Source organism: Rhipicephalus microplus, chromosome 7 (assembly GCF_043290135.1).
Source record: "Rhipicephalus microplus isolate Deutch F79 chromosome 7, USDA_Rmic, whole genome shotgun sequence".
NCBI lineage: Eukaryota > Metazoa > Arthropoda > Arachnida > Ixodida > Ixodidae > Rhipicephalus > Rhipicephalus microplus.
In genome coordinates this window covers 72,580,869-72,607,647 of record NC_134706.1, presented here as the reverse complement: position 1 = coordinate 72,607,647, position 26,779 = coordinate 72,580,869, and the positions used below count along the sequence as shown (strand labels likewise).

At 43.6% G+C, this 26,779-nt stretch overlaps 1 protein-coding gene across 3 annotated transcripts in view; it reads left to right on the top strand.

Moving 5' to 3' along the window:
* Window positions 1-207: 207 nt before the first annotated feature.
* LOC119179630 (japanin-like-RA1) overlaps window positions 208-26,779 on the top strand; it is a 113,061-nt gene continuing 86,489 nt past the window's right edge. For all 3 annotated transcript variants that reach the window (XR_012884691.1, XM_075868180.1, XM_075868181.1), the window contains exon 1: window positions 208-293. Coding sequence is in view for 2 of the 3 variants with exons in the window: in XM_075868180.1 (XP_075724295.1) it covers window positions 269-293 (25 nt within the window). In the remaining variant the exon portion in view is untranslated. The remainder of the gene's footprint in view (window positions 294-26,779) is intronic.

Below are 26,779 nucleotides of genomic sequence, written 5' to 3'. Positions count from 1 at the left end.
TTAAAAGGCGTTGCAGGTTTCCCTTTGCGTTAAAAAAAAACAACGCGTATTTTTGTTTTCCCTGATCCACGTAAGCAAAGTAGGTCCTACATTGGTTAGTTCCTTTGTGAACAGCGTTAGCGAAAATCTTTGGGAGTGTGCAGCTTGAAACGTCTTGTTGGGAATATTCTTCTTTTTCATGTCTCCAGGTGTGAGTGGCTCAGGAATTCTCTGTTTGAACCGTACCTTAAACCCCGAGCTATGCAGCAATGGGTCACTATTGGAAGATATGGAATGCGAGGGAAGTATTCTAGGTAAGACAACACCTCTGAATATTTTGCTTTTTGCGAAACTATAAAAACCTTGTCTTCGGATTGAATTGGATGCTCTATATCTAGAATTGTGCATGCCTTCTGAATTTACTTTTGGGAGGCGTTTTAAGACAAAAGGTAGCATTAACGCGCCCAACGTGTTTAAATTCTAGAAACATTGAAGTGGCGTGTGGCATTACATTACATGAGCTCTGCGAGTATTCACTTTTTAAAACAGAGCGAATGCTAGCTTCGAGGGGCGTCATGGCTTGTATCTGGAAGACACTGACCCATAGTTGCCCAGTGTTTGAGTTGTATTGGCAAATGTGGTGGACGACAAGTTGAAACCAACTGGTAGTCCTGAAACTGAAAATTCCTTGATCAGCGTTATTAGCTATGATGAAGAGTAATGCGGGCAAGCAAAAAATTTCTTACAGATTCTATACATCGTTTGGTCAGCGCAGTAGGCACGGCCTGCGATCAGTTTTTAAATCACCTTCTTCGGTGCTTCGGTACCTTGATACATTCTTTGATACGATTAGCGTGACGTTGTGTTTCCGAACAGCGGCATTAGTCACTCTTGTCTCTTTGGTTGGCCGCACTGATGCTTTACGGAAAAGTACCCCTATCCCCCCCCAAAAAAAATTCTGGAAAAATATTGTGAAGTACGTCTGAAGCCACGCCACATAAAATTCTCAACAATAGTATGTCCCGCATGATTGTGCGCAAGTTGACAAACTTCAGTGAGCAATCATGTTACTTCACTGCAGCAAGCGAAGTGACGTTCGTGCTGTCTTTACCTTCTGTAATTTCAATGCTAGCTTGCGGTAGAAGCACCAAAGATACACAACACCCAAATCCTGTATAAGCTTTGTGCGAGTGAGGCACCATGCAAGATATCATTTATACGCACTTTGACTCTGCCATGTGGAGGCACGCGATAACATCGACATGCGGGGTGGCATGGCACAACGACCTTTAGAGTGCGCACGCACAACACATGATTGTCGTGCCGTCTAGCTAATAATGACAAAACACGTGCTGAAGTGCTGCGCTAGGAGGACTGCCAGCGGTACATGGTGTATATAAGTGGCTTGCCGTTAACATAACTGAGCAGGGTCACTCGGTGTCTGGGGGGTTAGCGTGGTGCACTAAGAAGCTCGAGGTCACAAGTTCGGCACCCCACTGCGGAACTTTTCCTTCTTCGGTATATGTTAGTAAATAGTTCACAACGTCATATTCATGACGTAAATACGTCACGAAAGTGTGGTAAACCCCGCCATAGAGTTTCCTATATATAGAATACAGGCACCTCTGGCCATAGTGTCTATAGAAACTGGAACTCATGCAGCTTCAGCTGGAATGTGAATTAAAGGTAGTGCATGCATTAGCCTAATCTTTGTGTTTTACGTACCGTTTGGCTTCTCCGCTCACCTCCACTAAGAAGTCTGGACGACGCATCCTTGCTCTGTAGTGCGGGCGCTTGTTGTGAAGCCACCAGAAGATACCTTCACTGTCCCGGAAGCTGTCGTCTTCTGGGCGTTTTAGGCGTGTAATTAAAGTATTTTTGGTGGCAGTCTTTTGTGATCGTAATGTTTGTGCTTTTTATATTATAACATTTTCGCGGTCATCCAACGCTACACGAAAAATGACAGATGCCGTAGCGACAACGTCCACATACGGTGGCCTTTAAACCTCCTTGTGTACAAGTAGGGCATGCAACAAACCCTACAATTAGGCATCACTTCGCACACCGACGAACTCTACACGAAAAGTGACAGACGCCACAGAGACGCTGTCCAAACACGACGGAGTAGCGTTGCTTATACAGTGTTGAAATTACTCATTACTTGGAAGAAAAAGAAAAAAAGCTTTTCAAGGCATTTCTTCTACAAAGAAAGAGAGAAATGAATGAGTGCGATGGTATCCAGAGCCCGAAGGTTTTGCTTTTGTGATGGATCCAGAAAGAAAACAACGTTGAGGTAGCATTGTTTCGAAGATGAGGTTTTGAAATCAAGTGGCCAAATACGAGTCTGCAAAATCGTCACCGCAAAGTTTGGTTCCTTGAGATGGCGTCTAGTTTTCTGACTTGAAGTTACTGACCCACTGCTCGTATACTTGAAGCCTCGAGCGTGGCAAACTACAGAACGAAATGCCGAATGCCATCAACACGCCTCGTTAAAAAATTGGTGGTCAAATGGCACAATTTCCTCGCAGAATGCGTAGAAAAGGAATACAAATTTAAGATACATATGCGGTAAATGTCTTCTCGATCTATTCGCAAAGTTTACTGCTTTGAGGCCATAATTTTATCGAAAGGAAGAGAAGAGCCCTCACGCACGCAGCAAGGAACTGTTTACGGTGGTGGCTTCCGGGACACCAACAGCAATTTCTAGGGATTCAACCAGGCGCGCTCGGTGTGCCATCCAGCGGTTCTTAGTAGAGATAAGTGAGATTCGCATGACTTGAAGCTGTTTGGTCCCGAAACAACAATCGGCAATAGTTATCAGTTACGCTTCACGACCTTAATCTTTTAAGCTCACCAATTTAATCCTGATCGCGGAGTCCAAAATGGTTTCTTTATTTGTTCGACATAAAACCTAAACACAGTAATGAACAAAGTCACAAGTGCGATTCGAGGTGCGCAAGTACAAAGACTAGGAATATTCATGTACTACTCATCATTTCCATGGTCGGTGAACGATCTCAGTGACAGAGTCCTGTCCAAGTAATTTTCGAAAACTCTATGGGCCCTGGCATAAAACACTTTCGTGTTAAAAAGGAAAGACTGGGAATAACAAATAGGGACGAAATCACCGTTGACTGAGACACAGCCTTGCGCAAATTATAAGCGCAGACTTGCCTTATAAGGCCAACTTGCCTTATAAGTTATAAGGCCAACTTGCCTTATAAGGGCAAGGCCAACTATGTGAAGTTATGGATTGCCCCAACTGTAGAAACTAAGAAATCAATAATAACTATTGAAGTGCGACAGCACACAGTACGACATTGTTCACCTTCCTGTGGATAAGCGAGGTATCCGCTACACATCTGTGAGGCATTCTGTATACTTTGTTTGTTTGTTGTCCTAAGGGTATTGGTTCATCTACACAGGAGGGATTGGCCACACCTACCTTGTAGAGAAATTGTAAATACAAGGTCACTTGAAAAAACACACAGCGCGAAATCAGAGGAGTGCGAAACGTAAGGTGCATGCGAAAGCGAAAAGAGCCAAAGTATATAAGCAGAGACAGAAAAAAAGAAAAAGAAGGTGAAAACAGAATTGTATTCACAAGGTGGAACACTAGCAACTTATCGTTCCGGTTGCTTCACTAAATTCACGTAATGCGGACAGAACAGCACTGCTGCCCGTGTACAACTGACTGGCTCCAAAAGATAAGAGGCTAATTATGTGGCTTATGATTCATGACGATGAAGTATTATGGCAATACCGAACCGCACACTCGTTGCAAAGTCAGCATTTTTTTGTATTGGTCGGTTTTTGTTTTGCTCTTCTACCACGTTATAATACACAGGTTATTGAGATTCCTTGCTGAAGTGACACCTGTGAACACTGTAAAAATATTTATGCGCAAACGTCGGAACCGACCGTAACAAACACACAATATGATCTGTTTGAGTAGCATGTTTATAAATGCCTAACGATAGGGAATATATAATGGAGGGCTGTGTTTTCACCGAAAGTGACCAGTGGACCCTTACTGCATGATGATCACCTCACGTGACCACCTCATATTTCTTGAGCTAAATTTGCCAATGTTTTGTTTTCTTGCGAGAAAATTGTTTTCTGCAAACTATTCCGCCATTTCTTTAATAAAAATCTGCTTCTAGCCGAAACTGAGTTCTGTACACGAAAGAGTTGAAGCTCGTCCGCAGCGGTGCTTCGTCCGTCATGCAGTATTTCATGGTTCTTGTCAGCGCGTAGCTGTTTATTAACTCATACGTGCGATTGCAATTGGGCATGGTATGATCAGATATGTCGTCCGCAAGTTGTGTGTTAGCCACTGATTTTTTTTTCAAAAAGTGGCTCTACGTCCTCGAAAATAGCCCCGTGGAGTCTCTGCCTTGCAACGGTGGTGCATTCTGGGTCTTTTTTGGCGGTCAGCTATCTTGCCATTACGAATATTTGATGTAAATGTTTGGTTCTATTGGCAAGTTTTCACGACCTATTGGTGGCGCGACTATGTATACCACAAGGCAGTCATTGTATGATCGCCCTGAAAGAGAAGATAACGGAAATTGCACTTCGAGAATGGCAATTCCTCGCGCTGAGGTCGCCCTTGGACTTTGCTTTTTGAGAAATTAGGGTAGTGCTAACATACTATAATGAGTAAATAAATGCCCGGTAGCATATTGAGAAGATAAATGTGCGCAAAATTGTGTCGTATCGTGCAGACTAACTGAGCGCGAGAACCACAAACCTAGAAGTTGCTGGTCTTGTGCAGGAAATAGGGGCTGCATACATTTATGGACCTTGATTATTTGCCTGCTAAATTTACCCTCTTAATCCCTGATAGCTTTCTGGGGCGCCAATTTGAGTGAGACGCTTAAGATTCCTAATGGTGTATATTGACTGTAAGCGTCGAAGATCACAGTGAAATCAGTTGGCTTTTCCTTCCTACTTTCCCTTTAACTTGAGAAACTCAAATGGTTACGGTAATATCAATACCATTCACAACGTTGAAAAACAACCACAAACACGTGAAAACAAGTAGCGGCGTCTGCTGTTTGAAGCAGGTTCAAAACTTAACTCATCACAACGCACATCCAATGTTGCTTCACGCAAAAGCCTTACTTACACCTGCTTTGGACTCCTGGTGCTGTCTCACTGTCGGGTAATGAACGCGCTCATGAGGCTGCTCAAGAACTCATCCTCCGAGCAGTCCCGCACAATGAGGCGGCCAACACAGAGTTAAGTTCCCCACTTCTCGCATATCACGAAGTCACACAACATTACATACGCAAACGACAACAATACAAACTTCTACCAGACTCCTTCACACGCGAGGAGCTTGTCGCACTTCGCAAACTGTAGACTTGAACATTCTTGAACGTTCACTTCATGAAAACCACCAGGCCTGCACGGTATAGGCGCAGCACAGTCAAAGCGAAAGCAAGAAGAGCGGCCTTTCAGAGGCTTTTCAAAACACGCTTTAGGTAACTACTGCAGGAATACCTGCTTGGTACTCACGAGGGCATTATTAATAAACCTATCTAGTAGGCCAGCATTCTTTATGCCATTTTCCGTCATTCTTCTGAGAAGCGTGATATCCGCTGAACACTTGCTAGAAATTTCGTGCCAATTTTCCAAGCAGTGGCTGACGACGATGAGGAATTATGACTGAGGTCGTTATGGGCCACAGTTATTAGGGGAGCAAGAACAGGTTTTTTGTGATATTTTGGAGCATTAGGTGGCCCACGTGTTACGCTATTAACTTTGTGCGAAGACTGGTTGTTTTTTTGCTGTTGTAAAATGCTTTATAAGTCGTATTAACGCGATTGCTTTCTCGAAATCAAGCAAGACAGGAGAAGGAGCGGGAGGAGCAGTAAGTGGCTCAAAGGAAGCTGAGGTCTTGTCCATAGAGACCCTCGGCTCGCAAAATAACATCGCTAACAACAGCAGTGAAAGCATAAATGAAAACAATGCTGCAGGAGAACACCACCTGGAAGATCCTAAAAACAAGCGTCCTGACAACAAGGAACAAAAAGCAATGGATAGCGGTCTGTGAAGGAAGCATCAGACACCGGTCCCCAATGAAGCAACAACGAGTGCGCCAGACATGACAAAGCAAGTGTCTTTATGTGGTCCACGTGTCGCCTCCTTTGGGGACCGAGGGACGTGCCGCTTATATAGCGTCCTAAAGAAACTTCTCCTAAAGAGTGCAAAAAAGGTAAAGCCACAGGTTGCCCTGTGGCTAAGCGTGACCTAAAAACGTTTTAGGATAGCAAAATGGCTACTGCGCTAACGTTTCCTATGTGTGTAGCGACACTCAACGTACGTGGCTTGAGGAGTGTAAGGCGTCAGTCGAAGTTGCGCCACGTGCTTTAGCAGTAGAACATTGATCTAGCTGCAGCGCAAGTGGTTAAGATTTCGGCGGCTCGAGACACCGATCTTGCACTGGTGTTTTGCGAGATTACCAATTTATATGCCTGTAAGCTGTACTGATGATCAACTCGAGTTGAATAAGTGCCTTGAAGATTTGGAATTGTGGTGTCGCAAATGAGATATGCAAATTAATTTAAAAAAACAACATATGTACACATTACCAACAAGAAAAATCTTCTCAATTTCCTGTACAACATCGGGAGCAATGAACTCAGTAAAACGTCCCATTTTAAATACTTAGGGGTGGCAATTACGAACAACCTAACTTGGTGGCACCGTCACATTGAATCGGTTTGTTCTGAGTCATTCAAACAACGGTGTTTTCTACGAGCAACGATGCATAACACACCGAAACATGTAAAGCTGCTTGCATACCACACATATATTAGACGTAGACTGGAATACGCCTCTGTGGTTTGGAGCCCTCACCAGAAACACTTGGTCACCAAGTTAGAACGTATTCAGAGGCGTGCAGCTCGGTTTGTGTGCTCTAGATATAGAAGGTGGGATTCAGTAACTGATATGCTAAATTCATGCAATTTAGAATCACTGGAAGTTCAGAGACGGAAACAAAAACTTAAAACATTATTTTGTATAATTCAAGGGATATTCAAAAGACCTAAAGACGAGTACATACGCCTTCCCGGAAAACGTAGCACTAGATTGAATCATGATGCCCTCATTGAACCTTTTAGCACTCGCACTGACATCTTTCGGTGGTCATTTTTCCCGGATGCTTTAGAACAATGGAATTCTTTACCCCAACATGTTATTAATAGTACCGTTGTGCAAACTTTTGACAGAGAAATTGATGCTTATTTTGGTAATGGTTGAAGTACTGCCTATTCTGTTTTCCTGTGTTTATTGCTTAGTGGTTTTTTTAGGTGTTCTGTTTGTACTCATATTGTACTCCCTCCCTGTTATGACCCTCAAGCGAGGGTTGACAGTATTATTACATAATAATAATAATAATACATCCGCCCAGCGCGTGGCGCATTCTCTGGATGATTTTTATTAGTTAGAAAGCACTTGAATCATACTTTGACAACGCTAAATCTTGATGGGAAAGGACGCCTTAATTGTTGACACTTTTCATTCACATAATTGGAGGTTTATCTGTGTCTATGCTCCCTTTGATAGTATTTGGAGACTTTAAATGTGTTTGTGACGTGAGAGATCATTCATATATTACAAATCGTTATTTTGCACGTGCAATTTTTACTGAATAAATTATTGAATGACCACAATTTAATAGTTGTGGGAGCGCATGCATCTTCCTCGGGAGGGTCACGCACTTCCAAGGCAGCTGTCATGCTCCACTTGGCCGTGTGTAGGTATCTCTAAGCCTATGGTCTCACATTCATAATTAAGCAGTCAATCTCATATTTTTACAGACCACTGCTTGGTGACCGTTTCTTGGGGTCCTGAAAATTTTTTAAAACCCCCATAAACTGGGACCTATGCAAGCGTAACGTACAGTTGTTGCACGAAGATTGTTTTGCTAAGTTAGTAAGAGAACCGGCACAAGAGGTAACACAGTGTCGACAGCTGCCAATTTTCACTCAATGGGAAAGGTTCAAAGAAAGCGTTAAGTATCAGGTGATTAGTATTTTATGTGAAATACCGCAAAGAAAAACGCTGAAAAACGCTATCTTTATCATTTACTTCATTAGCTTCATACTTTTGAAAGTCGACAGCCGGGATTGTGCGTGGACGAGATAAATGTGATTTGAGCACAGATACAAGAAGACGATAGAGATTTACACAGAGGAGCAAAGATTCGTTCCCATTTCACTGAAGTGAAACCCACTAAAAATTCCTTGGGGATGGAAAGAGACATGCACTTTCTAACCAGATACTGCATATTGAGTTTCTATGCACCGAGACATGTGAAGTAAGACCCGCATTTGAAGAATGTTACAAAAGTGTGTTCACCACGGCTGAGCTTCAGGAGAATTTCGAGGAAGAAGCTGAACACTTCATTGCCCTTGTGCCTCAGTTACAAGATGATGATAGACTCACTGTAGATGGGCCCACAACCAGAGAGGAAATCATATATGCAATAACAAGGTAGCAGAAGAACAGAACTCCTGGCCCAGATGGCCTTAGTGGCGAATTTTACATAGAATTTCAGGAACTTCTATTACCTTTCCTTGAGCAACTTTTTTAAGGGGCTTATGAACGTGGTGAACTTCCTCCTTTTTCTATCAGGGCCATGCAATATTAATCTCAAAAAGTAGTGATCCTGAGGCATTAACAAAAGTTAACGAATATAGGCCTATGTTGTTATGTAACGTTGACTACAAAACATTTGTGAAATTGTTGACAACTCGGATACCTACAGTGATTACTGAATGTGTAAGTGGCCACTAATCACGTGGAATTCGTGGTTGCTCTATACAGGCTAACCTTCATATTGCACAGTCAGTTCTTGTGTGTATTGATGTTAGGATGAACCAAGTAGCCATCCTTCAAATAGACCTCGCTAAAGCATTTGATAAGGTACAGCATGCTTTTTGTTCCGGCTCCTAAGACACCTGCAGTTGAATGATGTACTGTAAATTGGTATTTCACTCTGTTATAAGAATCGCACAACCAGGATAATTGTAAATCGCGCAATTTTCAATATAATAAAGTTAGATTCATCTGTACGTCAGGAATGCCCGCTCTTAACTTTGTTTTTTGCAATTTATCTGAAAGAAATATTTTTAAATGTGCTTATAAAATAAGAGACTACCAATATGATGCTGGAGAAGTTAAAGTTCTAGCTTATGCAGATGACATTGCCTTTTTTCGTTAATAAACCAAGCGTTCAAGAAGCAGTAAACTCTACTTTACGTTTCTGTGAAGTCGCTCGCGCCAGCATAAGTTTTGATAAAAGTAGTGGATTCTGGCTAGGCATGGGGGCCCAAACTCCTTCGGTCTTCGCAAATATTCATGGGAATGCGACTCCTATGAAATACTTTGGTGTGCCTCCCGATAACTATGGTAACAGGGGCCCACGCTGGACCGCTGCGACAACTAAGATCCGCCGGAAGGGAGCAACATGGAACGGACGGGAGCTTTCCATGTTTGCGAGAGCAAAAGCGTGCAATCCTTCGTCCTTGCGTCAAAGCTTATTTATGTTCTGCAGGTGTTGCACTGCTCTCGTGTGCACATTCATGCCTTTCATAGGATATTTGCCTGCTTTATTTAGAGCTCTTTCTGGAAACCTATGACAAAAGAGAATCTTTTTCTTGCGCTTGGAAAGGGTGGCCTCGGTCTTGTGCAGTTGTTCATGTGACAGTTGGTGTTGCGATTTTTTTTACTTCAAGGATGTGTGCATGCCCTTTCATTTAGCGGTTCTTCGTCAACGTCTATGTTACCACCTTTCTTTTATCTATGTCACAACAAGCGTTGCCGAGAAATTGCCGTTGTGTAAATAATTAAAAGAAATTTTTGATACTGCCAATTTTCGAAACCAGGTTTAGCATAGAGTATTTGTATACCATTCACAGAACAAGTTTACCCACTGCCCTTGTGAATAACCTTTTCCTCGAACCCGTTTATTGAAAGCCATAATCGCTTTTGTCTGGGCACGATGCTTTATTTCGTGTACGTAGAATGTGGATATCTCCTTCAGCGAAAACACTTTCTTTAAACTGCACACTTCCACGCTGCCAGTGAAAATGTGGCTCAATCAAAAATCAATATATGTAATCTGAACATGTATTGTAGACTCTGCAAATAATCTGAGAAAATAGAGCATTGTTTTATTCATTGTCGTGACGCTTTTTATTTTTGAGACATTCTAAGAAAAACAATAAGAAAATAACTTCCAATCACAGCTCATGACAGCTCATTCAAGAACAGTCTGACTGATGATACCCCATATGACCTGTTTATGTTGTTGGGACTTTATTATTCATGGTAAAGCCGCATGATTTATACACACGCCGAGCCACCACGGTCGACGAGATCCCTCTTCTGAGATGAAGCTGCTCAAGTGCGCAGAGTTCTTGAGACTTTTGAACCTTTGCGGAGTGGCCTCTCCTTCTTGATGCTTGTGTGTGTTTGCCTGACTTTTGATGAAGTATGTTGTGTGTACTTCACTTGTTTACTGGTGATGATTTCACGCAATAAAAAAACATCAAGCCGGCCTAAGACAAGTTTCACAACAAGTCAAAAGCACCGGTGTAGCTCGGTGATAGAAAACTGGGCCGGCACCAAGCGTACCCGGGTTCGAGCCCCACTGTGATATTGGTGCTAGGTCATGCCTGCCTAAGCCAAGTTTGACAAGAAGTTAGAAGCACCGGCATAACTCAGTGGTAGAATATTGGGCTAGCACTAAGCGTACCCGGGTTAAAGCCCCACTGTGTAATTGGTGCAAGTTTTTTTTTTCTAATTTCGCACGATGTGGTTACGGACACCAGCGCCGGTAGTGGCGAGCAGCAACAACTGCGCATGACCCCAAAAGTGATCTCGTAACAACTTTTGCTGTAATAAAATGTACCCTACTCGTTATACTGATGCCTGGCCAGGCAGTGGCGTTATCCCCACAACTTTTCATAATACCGCTGAGTGATACGCCGTTTACTTCGCTCCACCCGTAGCCCAGAGCCGTGAGAAGGCACCATTCGCCACGGCGTCCCCGAGGTCTGCTGGGCCCTTCGAAAATTCATCTTGAGGCCCTTCACAATTTAAACGTTTCCGAATATTGAACTGACGTGTGTTAGTGGAGTAGGGTTCAGTGTATCGGACGCAAACGGTGGCGTTCTCGCATACACTGCTCACGTGACCCAACTTCGCACATTTTCTGCCCTGAAGTTGCCTTGGTACGAAGAGACGAACAGCGTGCCGAATGTGTCCCTCCTTCACGTGTGACGTGAGGGTTTCATCTTGAAATATGATCTTCACGCAACGTGACGCGCCGAGATGAAAAACACTTGTGATGAAGGTGTCTTCTGCAGCGGGCTTCAACGTAATAATTTAGGCCTGTCTCTAATTCCGTCGACTTGTCTGTCAACCGAAACGGCTACAGTTAAACCACATTCTCAACGCCCACAGATCTTGATCTCGTTACTGCGTTTACACTTGTGCGATTGTCGAATGAAAAGCAAAGATTGCGCATATCTGAGTCACAATATCAGCACGTCTATATTCTGTAGTATGTGTTTCTTTATACTTGAAAGGCATTAGCAAAGGACCATAGCGTTTATTACGCTGAAATGACAATGTGATACTATACAACAAAAAAAAACGGGTTTCCTACGCTTTGCTCTAACGATACGGTGCTGCCACCTACCTTGCAGTTTACAAACTATGGGCTCCGATATTGCGTACATACGCCGCGGGCATCGTTTCGTTTTGCAAGAATATGGCCACATGACGCTCTTGTCTGACGCAACGTCTACAGAATCCCACTCACTAATTTTCTCGAGCAGAATATTAAATAAAACTTTTATACACTTCCTCCAGACGGAAGGCCATCGCCTTTCGATGACATTTGCAATCAGACGTGCAGATGCGAGGCCCATTTTTTTCTTGCCTTTTTTGGTGGGGGGGGGCACTTGTTTTTTGTGTCAGGTGCTATATTTCTATGTACTGGGCCGCTCACTGCTGAGTGAAATGTTGAAGCTCACGGCAGCCGCTACGCATAGCTGCCGCCGTGAAAAACTTTGCTTTTCATGCTCTTTTGTCATCTTCAAATCTTTGCGAAGCGACACGTTGGCGTGCCGAAAGTGCATCTTCCGCGGTGTGCCCTGCGCTGTTTTTTCTGGCGTTCCTCCCCGCGCACGTTTTCACACGCGTGTCCAGTGCACCCAACGTCCTCAGCTCGACATCGACTAAGCACCTGTTTCTCGAGTTTCTTTTTCTATGCAAATATCGTTTCCATAAAAGTCGATGAGAAGGGTGTTTCGCATCAATACATTCTTTATTGTGAGGTATATAGAAATAAGAAATTCTCAGCCCGCACCATAAAATATAACCGGTATTGCCAATCAGAAAAGAACAATGAACATGCAAGTGCCGAGTACAATTTGGAAGGGAAAGATAGCAAGGAGAAGGGGACCACACCCCCAGTCAAAATACAAAATAAGAAGCTCTTGTTCTTGTGTTTCACAGTGTTGTAACTTCTGCTAACATGTGTTTCGCCAAGCTTTAATCTTCGGTGATGAATTCTTGCAATGGTATCTTGGGGCTGTTCTTGGAGCGGCTACGGTACTCGGCTGCTGACTCGCAGGTCACAGGATTAAATCCCGGCTGCAGCGGCTACAATTCCGATGGAGGCGAATGTGCAGTAGACCTTTGTGATCAGATTTAGGTGCTGGTTCAAGAATACCAGGTGGTTTAATTATTAAAGCGCTCCACTGCAGCGTGTCTCACAACCACATGGTGCTTTTGAGATGTTAAACCTCACACACCAAATCATCCAATATACAGTTGTTGCTTAAATGTATTTTATTGTTGCCAAACATCACACCGCTGAACATACAGTATCTAAATCTTCTACTTCGATGATAGCCGTTGTGATTCACGCCAATTTTCGGTTAGCGCGAGACGTGCTGCGCACCAGCGATGTGCGTAGCTCAGACACGGGCTTCAAAACGTTCCTACCAGCACGGTGGCCAGACGCTAAGTGATGGTCCGGCATGCTCAAGCATGGTGTGGCCCTTCCTGGGCTTAGGTTATAGGGTAGTGTTGCGACTTTTGAGTTCCGCTGTTTTCTTTCGTATTTTCTATTAGAAATAGTCTTGAAGTTCTTGTACGGGCTGCTCTGATACTTTGAGGCCGACGGCCCACATCCCCACACATTATTTATAAACTCACGAGGGTTGTTTCACTAACTACGAGAAGTAGGATATTTCACAGGATCTAAATACTGCTTTTTTGTTCTTGTTTTGTGTAGTCCAGATGAACTCGTTGATGAAACCAAATCACCTAAATATCCGGTAGGCATTGTTCTTAATGTTTTTAAACTATTATAAAACCTCAATGTGTTTAACTTCAATAGCAATGCTTTCGTAATTTTAAAGACTTACAGAAATTTTTATGGAAAGCCATAGTACCTATGCAGAAGTCCTACAGGGTAGCTCAATAAGCTGCCTAAGTTTCAAACATGAAAAAGAAGTGAGAACGTGCTTCCTGCAATGTAGAACGGTGTCGGCTTTTTAGCGTGTAAATTGGGAAGTAAACAGGATTTCAAATTCAACATCAGTGGTCTGCAGCTACCGTTAGGGTCACAAATATGCCCGGTTAGAGCCTTGCACTTGAAACAATTACGGGACCAATTCGACTTAGTCAACATATGGGGCATAGTTGGCTCCGTCCGGTGATAAGTCAGGTGACCACTCTCCTCAATTGCTCCCTTCGTGCGCAGGCAGGGGTTAGAATTAAACTTAACGCCAACAGAGGTAGGTTGTCCGCGTCCGAAAACGCGTGAATATGGCGCTGTCTAAACTCCACTTTGAGCTCAGATACTTCGCGTACACAATTGCGAGTCCCGCAAGCGAACTCGGACACACTTTCTGGAACACAAAACAACAAGACAAGCAAGACACTGCAAAAAAAAACAGTAGAGACTGTTGAGGAGGCCTTAGCCGGGATTATAAATCCCGCAGCCTGCACCGAGTACCTTATCCAATAGACCACCGCAGTGGGCCTGCTTTAAAGTTTAAGGGTTTGAATTTTCACTGTGCGCGTAATAAAAGTTATATACCTAATCCAGTGAAGCTTTGTCGAATTGGTAATATTGTCAAATTGGTAATGAATAGTTATTTACTTTTTTACTTACAAAAGGTTTGTGTTTTGTGAAACCCATAGCTTGGTAATCATTTATACTCTTAGAAAGCAGCCCTAGAGAGCAAGTACGAGTCACTAAAATAACCTGCATAGGAAGCTTTTAGTTTATATTAGATAACGCTTTTGCTTAAAACGCGCAGTTGATTGCCGCTGCAAATATCGATCCCACAACCAGAGGATGGCTCCGAGACCCTAAATGTGTTTCTCAACCACTCGTCTAGCCATTTGCTACTGTTATCTTTAACAATAGGCACGGGCTCATCTCGCGTAGGAACGGGGTGAATGCCTCCTCACTGTCGGTCAAGCTTTCGGCACTTCACTCTCCGTGGATGTTTTCCTGGCCTCCTCTGGCGCTCATTTTATGGATGCCGCATTCCCACTTCACTGCACAGCAGACACATTTAGTTGGACGTATAGAGAAGTTGCGTACGTTGTAAAAATTACGTTGCATATACGCTACAAGCAAACATGCATCAACACTTTTAGTTTAACGTACCTTCCGGCATTTCACTCAATTATATAAATTCCATTCAAGATGCAATGGTTTCGAATGCTGATCAGCGCCACCTACGTACGTTAGAAAAATGTGAGGTCCCAGTACCGTGGTCCCAGTAACAAGGTGGCCTCTGTCGACTGCAAAAAAAACATACTGATATCCTGTACATCCTGAGCATCCTGGTAAGGGCACCACCGTACGAATCAGGCCATGACGTTCGCTGCGCAGATTTTTGTCATCGTTCCTGGGTGTACTGAAAGCGCACGTTCACCTTTGCTGTTTTGAACTTGGGTACGCAATGTAAGAACGGCGTATGATCGGGCATGGCCGCTCTGGATCGACCCCAGCGCCGTAATCAGTGCTGCTGCGGATGAGGCTTGGCGTACCTCACAGCAACTGATCGCATTCCAGGTAATCATGACATTACGATGCACTACCGGCCAATTTATTGAGTGAAAGCTCGCGCAACATCCAAGGCATGTTATTTTGCACCAAGAATAAAAGTGCGTACTAATTTTCGTTTTACTTACCGGTTCATTTGCCGAGAGGCCTGGTAGAAAGAGAGGCGTTCCCGCACACAACCTATCGAAGGTTTTCGTAAGACACTAGGCAACTTCTTCTGAATCATCAGCGTGCCGTAACGCGCCGCGTGAATTAGCCTTGTCTGTCATGAAACCATCGCCTTTCGTTGTGAAGTGCACATGCCTTGCATCAGGTTCGCTGTTGCTGTCTGCGTTGAAGTTGAACGCTACTGCTGCCACCATATATTTTTGTTTTGGCTTCTTCGAGGTCTGGAGAGAACGACGTAACGCTGTATGCGTTGCGTGACGTACGCAACGTCTTCTTTCGGGCGTACGCGCGCAATTCTGGAATCGATCCGTTACGTGCTGCAGATGTGCAGTTCTCTCCCGTGGCAGTGCTGCGTACGTAGGCTCGTTACGTGCGCCCAACTAAAATTGTCTAACAACACATGACTTCCACTTGTCTGGCAACTCCGTTGACCCTTCTAGTGGCATTGAACTTGTGTCCAGGAATTTGACAAAATTTTGGTCCCCAAGGGTCTCCACGTCCTTGGCCATGCCCTCTACCATGATTTGCACGGAGTCACTGTGTTCTCCACAAATGCCACCCTTGACTCTTGTTGCGGATCACCTGAGAGCATAGCGGAACTGCTACACACTACTGTGTGACTATGTCTTCTAGTCAAAGTGCTGACAATGCCGACCTCTGTGCTAATTTCTGCAGCCTTGCGAACACTATACTTACAAAATGGCACATTGGCCACAGCTACTTCGCAATACCTTAACGAGAGCTCACCCGAGAGCCACAGAGAGCTTGGATACACCCTCGTGGTGCTCTCATGCGAACTCAGCTTCATAGAGTCTTCGTCACCTGCTGCCTTATAACCAGAGTTCAACAAATTTAATGAAGGCACCGACAACTGTGTGCGAATGATCAACGCTCTCAAACCTCGAGAGGCATGGACGGGCATGTTGCAATGACGGGTTGCCATAGACCACCTTCGCAGTGGTGCATGGCGTGGTACATGTATGGAGCCATGAGGCAGAAGTCCCGAGAAAACTCCTCTGGGCAGTACTGGGCAGTGTAACTTTGCCGCATTGAATGGAGCTCCCAAGGGGCACCACATCGAGGCAGTTATTCTGCAATAAAGCTTAGCAATGGCAAAGATACCTTACAACTCCTACACAGAAGGGCACGTGGCAGACACAAGCCACAGAGTTCCCCACCAAGAATCTCTGGTAGTGAGACGTTGCCGGAGACCATGGCACAAGACCCTGCACCTCTCATCTATGTACCCGCTTAGCAAAAGTGCTAGAGCAGCCTACAGGAAATGTAACTGCCCTCGCGAACTCATTTGTGTCATTTCAGCTACTAAAATCATTCGTTGACAGACTGCACACCCGATCACCTACCACTGAGTCACAAGGCTCTCCAGGACAAGCACACAAAAGCTCTCCTGTCGCTCATCACAGAACCAGGTGACGTGCAATCTACCACAAAGAAGTGTCAAACTTCTTCTGGCGTGCCGAGGCTGGCGTTTAATCAAGCCGAAGCACACCGCTACATTGTGTTTGTCAGCTACCCGCAAAAAGTGTATGCATAACTGAGGCAGAAAATTGAGGTGCTTCTAGTGCCAGACTGACTTGTGCTGCCCACTTGCGATGCGTGCAGCAGACACATTGACTCAAAAAAAGAGCTGGTGTAGTGGTGGTCGGACAGTCAGTGATGGACTGCCGATGACGCGCACTGTACCCCCTGTCACGTAGTAATGTAGTGCGTGGTGTCGTGACTCATGAGCTGCAGTGTCTCTTTTTGTTTATGTTAGACGTAAATACGAAGATAGACACGGGGGGGCAGTCGGGCGGGCAGTCAGAGTGAGGCGGAGAGAGACAAAGAGGAGGTAATAGAACAGCTGGAAGAGCTGGGTACTTTCTGTGCGTCTGATTTTGTTAAATACAATGAATCTCTGCGTTTTTGTACCAGCTGCTACAATCCTTTCAGACAGACTGTTTGAACCCCTTCGTCTCGTGCTAAAAAAAGATATTGCCGTCTGCTGTTTCACTGTGGAGGTGTTGGCTGAGTATTGAGCGGTTTTAGTTATGAGTTTTTGTGTTCTTTACAGTCTCTAGTTCATTTTCCTTGCTTTTGAATCTACCCGAATATGTTGTGCTGATGTCGACCAATTCTCCTGGCCAGGCGCGAACCATCTGGTCAGCGTTACTGTCACCGATTCAATTGCCGTTAGAGTTATTCTTTTGCAGTTGGGTCAGCAACAATCCTGTCGCACTGGTGTCTACAAATGGAGATTTTGTCAGGCTCACGAACCCCCTGGCTGCCCAAAAAGAACTCAAAGCCACATCTAATCACTTTCAGACCATCACCGACATGCGCCAATTCGGACGAGGTGGCATAGTGTGTAGGTCACCCGACCAGACCTGTGTGCAGGATCTGCCTAAGTGTACTTTGTTCGCGTAAACCCTGGTGAGTGCTTTCATTCAGCCTCACCTTGCGTGTACTAAAGCCCTCGTAAGGGGCGTTGATTTCAAAGTGAGTCCAGAAGAGACCCTAGACAGGCTTTCGAGAGCAGGCGTAATTTCCCTTTATTGTTGCAGTCGCCTGATTAATAAAGAGAGGACAGCAACCGAATTCCTCATTGCTACATTTGTGGACACAACTTGCCCGTCAGAAATACACCACTGGCATCTTATCTTTTGCCTGGAGCCCCTCGCTTCCCATCCAGTACAATGTAAAAACTGCTGAAGATTCGGCCATAGTGCGGGAAGATGCAAGTCGAATCTTCGTTGCCGCGTCTGCGGCGAAAGCGACGCCTTAAGCGAATGCCCAGCAACATAAGAATAGTGCTGCCTTTGTGGAAGGGAGTCACTCCTCAGACCATTCCGAATGCTCTGCTGGCTGTCAGGAAATATAAATCCCAGAGAATATAGACCACCGCCGCTGTTCGCGCAGGGAAGCTATCAGTATATTTAAAGACAAGGCCTTCGGCTATTCTGGTGCAGCAGTACGAAACATGTCTAGTCTAGACTCCAACCTTTCACAAGCCATTGAATCAGCCATCGAAAAGGCAATGGCTAAGGCAATGAGTAAGTTAACATCTCACCTCAGTGACTGTTTAACGAAAATTTTTTCAATTTGTATGATGCAAGGAGTGTAAGCTCAGGCTCCAACAGTTCCTCAACAATCAGACACCATTGACGCCACAGAACTACAAAACATGGTGCTGGATAAAGTGTCTAAATGTGCTTACAATGCTCAGCAACCTTTTCTACAGGTGCAGCAAGAACGTCGTACGCCTCAGCCAAACACAAGTAATGCAACCGATATGGAAATTGAGATCCGAGCTAACAAACGTATAAGATCGCCTATATCTGAGGACTTCAAGTCAAAAACTAAAATGAATGAGTTGTTGATTGCGAGAAAAGATACCAAGAAGGAGAAGGCATGCGCTACTGCGGTGCGCTCAGCACCATGGGCCAACTAAAGGTACTTCAGTGGAACTGCCGTTCCACTATCTCAGCCTCAACTGACTTTCATTACCTCTCTAACCAACTTAACCCCGATATTATATTTCTACAAGAAACTTGGCTTACAGCTAATAAATTTCTTATTTTACAGGATTTAGTTCTTTCTGATTAAATCGCCAAACACGTGGTGTTGGTTTAAGGATACTAGTATCAAGTAAATTATGTCATAAAGCAAAAATTGCTTTCAGGATGTCGGACTCTGTTGTTAAATAATAGCGTTAGATTTGTACCTTCCACGATACCACCCTCTTTCAATTTTGAACTGTTGTTTCTCCACTGGTGTACAAAGTAAAAGTCACCTTAGCAGCGCTTTGGCAGCCTGTCAAAAGAAAATGGTGCTCACAGGTGACATTGATTCTCATCATTTGTCATGGGGCTAAAAGACAGGTCTGTGTGGCAGACGGCTGTGGGAGTGGACCATTGACCAAAATTTCTCGTGTATAAATAAAGGACAAGTAACATTTACTCGTGGTCAGACTCAATCAGTGCTAATTGATTGAATGATATGTGGGGTTTAACGTCCCAAAACCACCATATGATTATGAGAGACGCCGTAGTAACGTGCACCCAAATCTGAGCACACGGGCCTACAACATTTCCGCCTCCATCGGAAATGCAGCCACCGCAGCCGGGACTTGATCCTGCGACCTGCGGGTCAGCAGCCGAGTACCTTAGCCACTAGACCACCGCGGCGGGGCTCAATCAGTGTTAGATGTGACTTTTTGTACCAGTGTGATTAATGTTTTGTCATTGTCAGTAGTTGACTCTGCAACTTACAGCGACCGTCTCCCGGTAGTTTTTGACATTGTATGTCCAATGACAGCTTGAGAGCAAAAACCTCGAGTACACGTCAACCTTAAAAAAATTTCAAACTTGTCTGCGTTCGGCCATTGCGAAACTTCAGAATGACAATGGTCAGAAAATTGCATCTTAGATCCGCTCCATACTAGAGGGGTGTCGGAAAAGTTCAGAGTTCGTTATTCTATTGAGCAAACAGCCATCCTCTCGTTACTGGACTGATGAATCTACGCGCGATTACAGAGGACGGAAAGCCGCTTGGAAGAGGCTTCTGCATAATCAATGCCCAACAAATTGGAAAGATTATCAGTTTCTTGTCGGTGTAGTTAATGGCACTGTTAAAAGTGCGAAAGAAGATTATGACATTCAACTTTTTGATTATCTTTCCAAAGTAAACAATTAGCGTGCTCTATTTGCGTATCTGCGGTCAAGGAAGGTACCGCCAACACCTTTAACTTTAGAGTCACGTATCTTGACGCCACAAGAGATGACCGCCTCTCTGGAAGAGATAGCTAAAGGTTTAGAACGTCGCTTTAGGACAGAACTCTCGACCATTCGCAATTTGCAGATATCTATGCATGAATTTACAGAAATTTTCGTATTTATTTATTTATTTATTTATTTGAATTTTGCTGCAGCCCAAATGCAGGGATATAGGAGGAGTGGATGAGTTATACAAAACTAATACAAACAGAGCAACAACAACAAAACAACAATAAAACAACAATAAAACTGAAATACATTACAGCAATACATAAGAAAACATCAATATGTGTTTGATCTTTACCTACTTTCTAAATAGGCAATAGCGGCATCAATGAAATGTTGTAATGATAGTGAACGAATACCGCCCGTAGGGAATTCCAGAGGTCTATAGTACGTGGAAGAAAACAAATTATGAAAGTGTTAGTACAAGCAAATAAAGGTTTATGTTCAAAATGTTGGAGCTTGGGGTGCAAGATTCTTTCATAAATGCGATGTAGTTACAACCAAAGATGCCAGGAGTGGGGTTAATGACTGTATATAATAGTTTTAAAGATTCAATTCAGTATCGAGAATGTAATGGTACAATGTTCAGTGATTGCAGCGCAGTGATTGAGAGTATCTGAATTGACTGAAACTGTACTTTGTTTGCGAAACACTGCCCCTGGACCGGACGGGATTGCAAGTTCTATTTTTATTATTTTTATTTATACATACTGTCATTCCCACAGAGATTATAACAGGTGAACAATCTAAGGCAGTGATTAAGTACAGTCAATCGAAAGAGAAAAATAATAAGAAAAACATTAACAAAACAACAACAACAAAAAGAAAACCTATAAGCGCATTTGTCAAATTAGAATCATATCGGCACTGTACTTAAATAACAAGAACGATCACATGCACCATATTATGTTTGCGAGGCTATCAAGTCGCTTTCTACTAGTTTTGTGAAAGTGGCTAAGGATGTGTTACTGGTAATGGAGGTGGAAAGCTTATTCCATTCTCTGATCGCAAGCGGGAAGAACGAGAATTTGAAGGCATCTGTGTAAAATCTGTAAGGTTCAAGGGTGTGAGAGTATTTGAGCGGGTTGTTCTAGCTGTGGATAGCTTTATGTACCGGGACTTATTTATGTTTAGTTGACCATGTAACAGTTGGTACATCAGTTTTAAGCGTGCCAATATCGCCTGGTTTTTTATGGTTAGTCCAGCCTTTTTAAGCAGCTCCGTTGGTGAATCTGTTCGGTTAAATTTGTCAAAGATGACCCTAAGCGCTTTTCGTTGAACACCTTCGAGCTTGCTGGTTAGTTTCTGTGTACGGGAACCAGGCAGTGTTTGCGTACTTGAGGATGGGTCGTATAAGTCTATTGTAGGCCAGTAACTTTGTGTGTGGTGGTGTTTGCTGTAATCGCCTTTTTATAAATAACTGTATTTTCAGCGCAGATGATGTGATGTAATGAATATGAGCATCCTACCGTAGGTCATGTGACAGAATGACCCCTAGATACTTATGTTTTGTGACTTTAGAAAGGGTAGCTGAATTGATGACGTAATTGAAATTGGATGAATTCTTTTTTCTAGTTATGTATAAGAGCGCGGACTTTTTTTCATTGATGTTCATTTGCCAATCACTGCACCAGGCTGAAACTGCGTCTAGCGCTGTATTTAAGGCAATATGGTCATCGTGTGAGTGGATTTCTTTGTACAGGATGCAGTCTTCAGCAAATAATCTGCATCCAACAATAACAGATGAAAGAAGATCGTTCACGAAAATTAAGAATAATACCGGCGCCAAAACACCGTCTTGCGGTACCCCAGAGGTCACCGGTATGATTGAAGATTGGACATGGTTTAGTTCCACGAGCTGCGACCTCTCTGTTAGGAAGTTAGTAAGCCAGTCAACAATTTCGCCCTTGCGTAGAAGAAGTTGGAGTTTCAAGATCAGTTTGCTGTGCGACACCCGATCAAATGCTTTCGAGAAATCCAGCAGAATAAGATCAAATTGTCTTTGGCGATCGATGCTTAATGAGGCGTCATAGACCATTTCAATGAGTTGTGTTACAGTAGACATGCCCTGGCTGAAGCAGTGTGGAAAAGGGGACAGTATTTTGTGTTCTTCTAGGTGTTTCGTTATGTGCTTTAAGATTATGTGTTCGAGTAGTTCACCAACCGTACATGTTAATAAGATGGGCTGATAATTGGAAGGTTCGTTTTTATTTCCGGACTTATGTATAGAAATAGCTTTTGCTATTTTCCAATCCTTTGGTAGGGTGCGCGACGACAATGAGTGGTTAAAAAGCAGGCACAGGTATTTTTTTATCCGTTCGGCATATCTTTTTAAAAACGCGTTAGGTATGTTGTCTGGTCCGGAACTTTTCTTGCCATCCAACTTCAATGGTAAGTTGAAAACTCCCTCTTCTGAATTGAATAATCGCTTAATAGATTTCTCGTCTCTAATTTTTATGTGAGGCTATTTTCCGTCTTAAACTGTAAAAATTGTTTGGAAATAGTTATTTAATCCGTTTGCGGAATAGGCATTTTCTTCAGGCGTTTCGTGGGTCATATTATGGACCTTGGGATTCATGTATTGCCAAAAGTTTGTCGGGGAACTTTTTATGAAACGAGTTAGAGTTTTTTTTCAAAATAAGTAGACTTGGCGGCCTTCATTTCATTTTTCATGCCAGTTATACCGGCACTCAGATTTTTTCGGCTATAAATATTTGGTTTCTCTTTTAGATTTTTTCTCAAACGCTTCACCTTTCTTTTACCATGTATAACGACACGTGTGACCCATGGATTCCTCTTTCTGGTCTTCTTTTTCTTTGGAGGAACGTGGTTTTGTAAGCAAAAAAGAACAATTTCTTTGCATTTATGCCACAAAATTTCTATATTCGCGGTGGAGTCAGAGGCTAATTCTTGAAATGATGGAAATTCGTCGAACAGTAAGTTATGTATTACTACATCATCGGCATTACAAAAGTCCGGAAATGTTTCCTCTCCGAATGCAGGCGTTTTACTGTCCTTTATAGGTATCCTACAATAAGTTATTTTATGGTCTGAATTGCCGTCTAGAAGTTCTATCGTTGCTTCATGTACCGGAAAGTTATCAGGGAGAAAGATTAAGTCCAGCACACTCGAGTTTTGTCCCTGTACACGCGTTGGCTGCGTCACTATTTGTGAAAGGTTTAAAAAAAGAATTAAATTGTAAATTATTTAGGAGCAGGCGCTGTGGTACTGCATTGATTTCCAATAAAAGTCAAGCAAATTTGAGTTCCCCATTAGAATAACTCTGGCACTAAATTCGTTACGCCGCATATACGTGCACAGGGCATCCATACACTCAAGATTTGATGAAGGGGCGCGGTATGCACGCCCGAAAACGATAACGTGGGTTGTGAACTTAGGTTGGCAAGACACAGCCTCTACGCCTTCTAAGTCTGGAAGGAATTTGAAGGGGATTCTTTTACTTATAAAGACAGCTACGCCGCCGCCTCGTGTTGGTCTATCTTTGCGTATGATCGCGTAGTTTGGGGGTGACAGCTCAGCATCTTCGATATCACTTGTTAGCCACGTTTCAGTAACGGCCAAGGAAGTCGGGTTTGAGGCCGATAAGCAACGATTCTAAAGCATCTAATTTGTTTATGATGCTGCGCACATTCACATTTGCGAAAGTTATTTCGCGTGATGCCTTATTTGTCGACGCCTTAACTGCTCAGGTTTGGGATGAACTTTTTTGTTCCGTTTACTGAGGGTATTCTGGCTTGGTCGTAAGGAAAATGAAAGTCATGTACGTGATCAAGGGAACTAGTTGATTATTCGTTTGCTTCAGATGGCTGATATAAAGGTACTGGTTGGCGATACGAGAAGAGAGGGGGATAGACATTTGGGATGCGTCAAGTGCTATTGCGACGTGAAAGTTGTTTAGCACTGTTCGACTCTGTGTCCCACGTGTAAACGTCATTGTTAACCAACAACTTATTGAAAACAAGACTAATGCGGTCACCGTCCTTCTTTAAGCTCTTTGAAAACTGCAGTAGTTTGCGTCTTTTGTCGCGCGCAGCTTCAGAATGGTCTCGTGCTACGCTTAGTGTTGTGTTTTTCAGTTTGAAGCCCTTGCTCAAAATAGATTCGACTTCTTTCTCGTTAAAACACTTTGCAATGATTGGACGCTTCTTATCGGCTAAAAACCGGCCCATGCGGTGAGCTCCAGAAATAGACGAAACAGATATGCCAAAATGGCTTGAACAAAGCTGTTTTACGATTCGCTCAGAGGCCTCCCACGACTCGGAACTGTCAGTATCGGCGACTCCGTAAAAAAGCAAGTTAGACCGGCGGGAGCCGTTTTTCAAGCCTTCTATTTTGTCTTGAATTCTCGAAAGGTCTTTCTCATGCCTGGGGCCAAGCCCGGAATTGCTCCCTGTCACCTATGACTGTAGTTCATCGATTATTACTTGCATCTTGGAAATGTTTTGTGCATTTGCGGAAGAGTGCTGTGTCGACATTGACTGAAGTTTGTTCTCGAGCTCGCCTACTCTTTGCGTCAGAGAATAGAAATCTCTTTGTAACGTGGCATGTAGGAGCAAAACCTGATTCACGGATTCGAGAAGGCTCACATTGTTAGCTTCAATACGTTGCACACTATCAAAAACTGAATTAAGCTTGTCTTCCTGGGTTTTAGTCATAGGACCAGGATTTGTTTCGATGTCACCTCCCAGGAGCAGAAGGCGCTGAAGATGAATTGCACAATTGCGATTTGCTTCAGGGCACGGAAGCACGACAAGGAAAAGATCATCTGATCGGAGGCTGCCAGAGGGTAAGTTGGAAAAGCAACCGACCTGCAGAGCGAAAAGACATATGCGTAAGCTTTTCGTTGTTTCCTCCATCGTGCCTCCGTGCCCACAGAAGAGGTACTGCTGGAGGCTCGGTAGTATTGTTCCGAACTTGATAGCATTGTCGTGGCGGCTGCGCATCGGTGATATTCTAGGTGGCGTTCCATGTGCTCGGACAGGTTCACGCAAGTTGTTTCCAACAGGCGCGGATCCATGGCAGGGGCGCCATCGCAAATTCCTCCCATGGGTGGAAAGTCTTCCGGAAGGCGAAGCACCGACGCACCGGCCGTGACCACGGCAAACTGCAGAGCGAAAAGACAGATGCGTAAGCCTTTTGTTGTTTCCTCCATCGTGCCTCCGTGACCACAGCACGGAGCCACGATGTTTTGGCAAACATTTTACTTCAAGAATCACAAGAATCACCTAATATTCTTTTATATATTGTGAACTATTTGTTGAAGAGCTCTTGTATACCTCAAGACTGGAAACTAGCTAAAATTATACTGTTGCTGAAGAAACAAGATGGCAGGTACACATTGGAAAACATAAGGCCTATCGCTTTGACATAAATCTGATGAAATTGATTTGAAGAATTACCTATACTCAAAATATTAGATTTATTGACAAAAGGTCAATCGGGATCCGGGCTGGGTGTTCCATAAGAAATGCTCATGGTTATTGAGAGAGTCGTATTCAGTTAGCCCAACGGGACAACAAATATTCAGCTTTAGTTACCTTGTGTATTGCTAAAACATACGATACTGTAGAGCATGGTAATCTGATAGATAGACTGGAATACCTCAATTTTTCGGCATACATTGTAACGTGGGATCACACATTTCGTTTGGACAGGAAGTTCTAGTGCTTCAAAGAGGCTTTTCATCGACTATGCTCACACAACCTAGAGGAGTACCGCAAGGATCAGTGTTGTCCCTGGTGTTATTTATTGCGCTAACGAGCACCATTTCACGTAACCAGGACATTACAACTTATGTTTATGCAGAAGATATCGCTTTCTTTCCTACGGCAGACACAATTCAGACGTTATACAAGCACCTGCTGTCTTATCTTAACACTCTGGAGAACTGGCTTGATGACAATCAATTTTTACTAAACTCGAGTAAATGTGCTCTTCTTGTCTTCCCCTTAAAATCTCCCGTGCACATCTCATTATGTTCTTATTCTTAGGACATACCATAGGTGGAATCTATTAAATACTTGGGGTAATTTATAATGCATCTCTAAACTGGTGCCAGCACATTCATTAGATTGCTGGAAAGGGTTCACGATCCATCGGCATGTTACGTAGGATAAGCAACTACAAAAGAGGCATCAGAAGAGATACACTAGTAATGATATATCGAATGTATGTTCATCCTATTCTGAATTTTAGATGCGCGCTTTTCTCTGGTGCTCCAGCCTACAGAGTCCGCCGTCTCATTCTTTCAGAAATAAAATCGCTACCCTTCTGCCTTGGTCTCCCTGAAACAATTTCGAACTGCGTTTTATACCTGGAATCGAGAGTTCCTTCTCTTCCGTGCAGATATCGTATCTTGACCGTTCAGACATTTTTAGGAAAGTTTGAATTGCCTCTCCAGCTGTCACAAACAGTATTCATATTCTCTCCGGAATCGTTTTTGGCGTGAGATGGCCACGGTTTCACACACCACAAATTATATTTGTACAACGTTTACTGGACCCGCTGGATGTACGTACCGGCGAGATAAGGCCGATTAGCAATAATTCACACCATGTGGGTATTCAATTTGACAATATTTTTCCTAATAATTCAATGTTGCTCCCACAACACACTCTAGATGGTTTATTGCAAGAATACTCGCAGAGCATCAAAACAAAAGTAATTATTGCTACATATACATCACAGAGGGGCGAAAAGTCAGTGGTTGGTA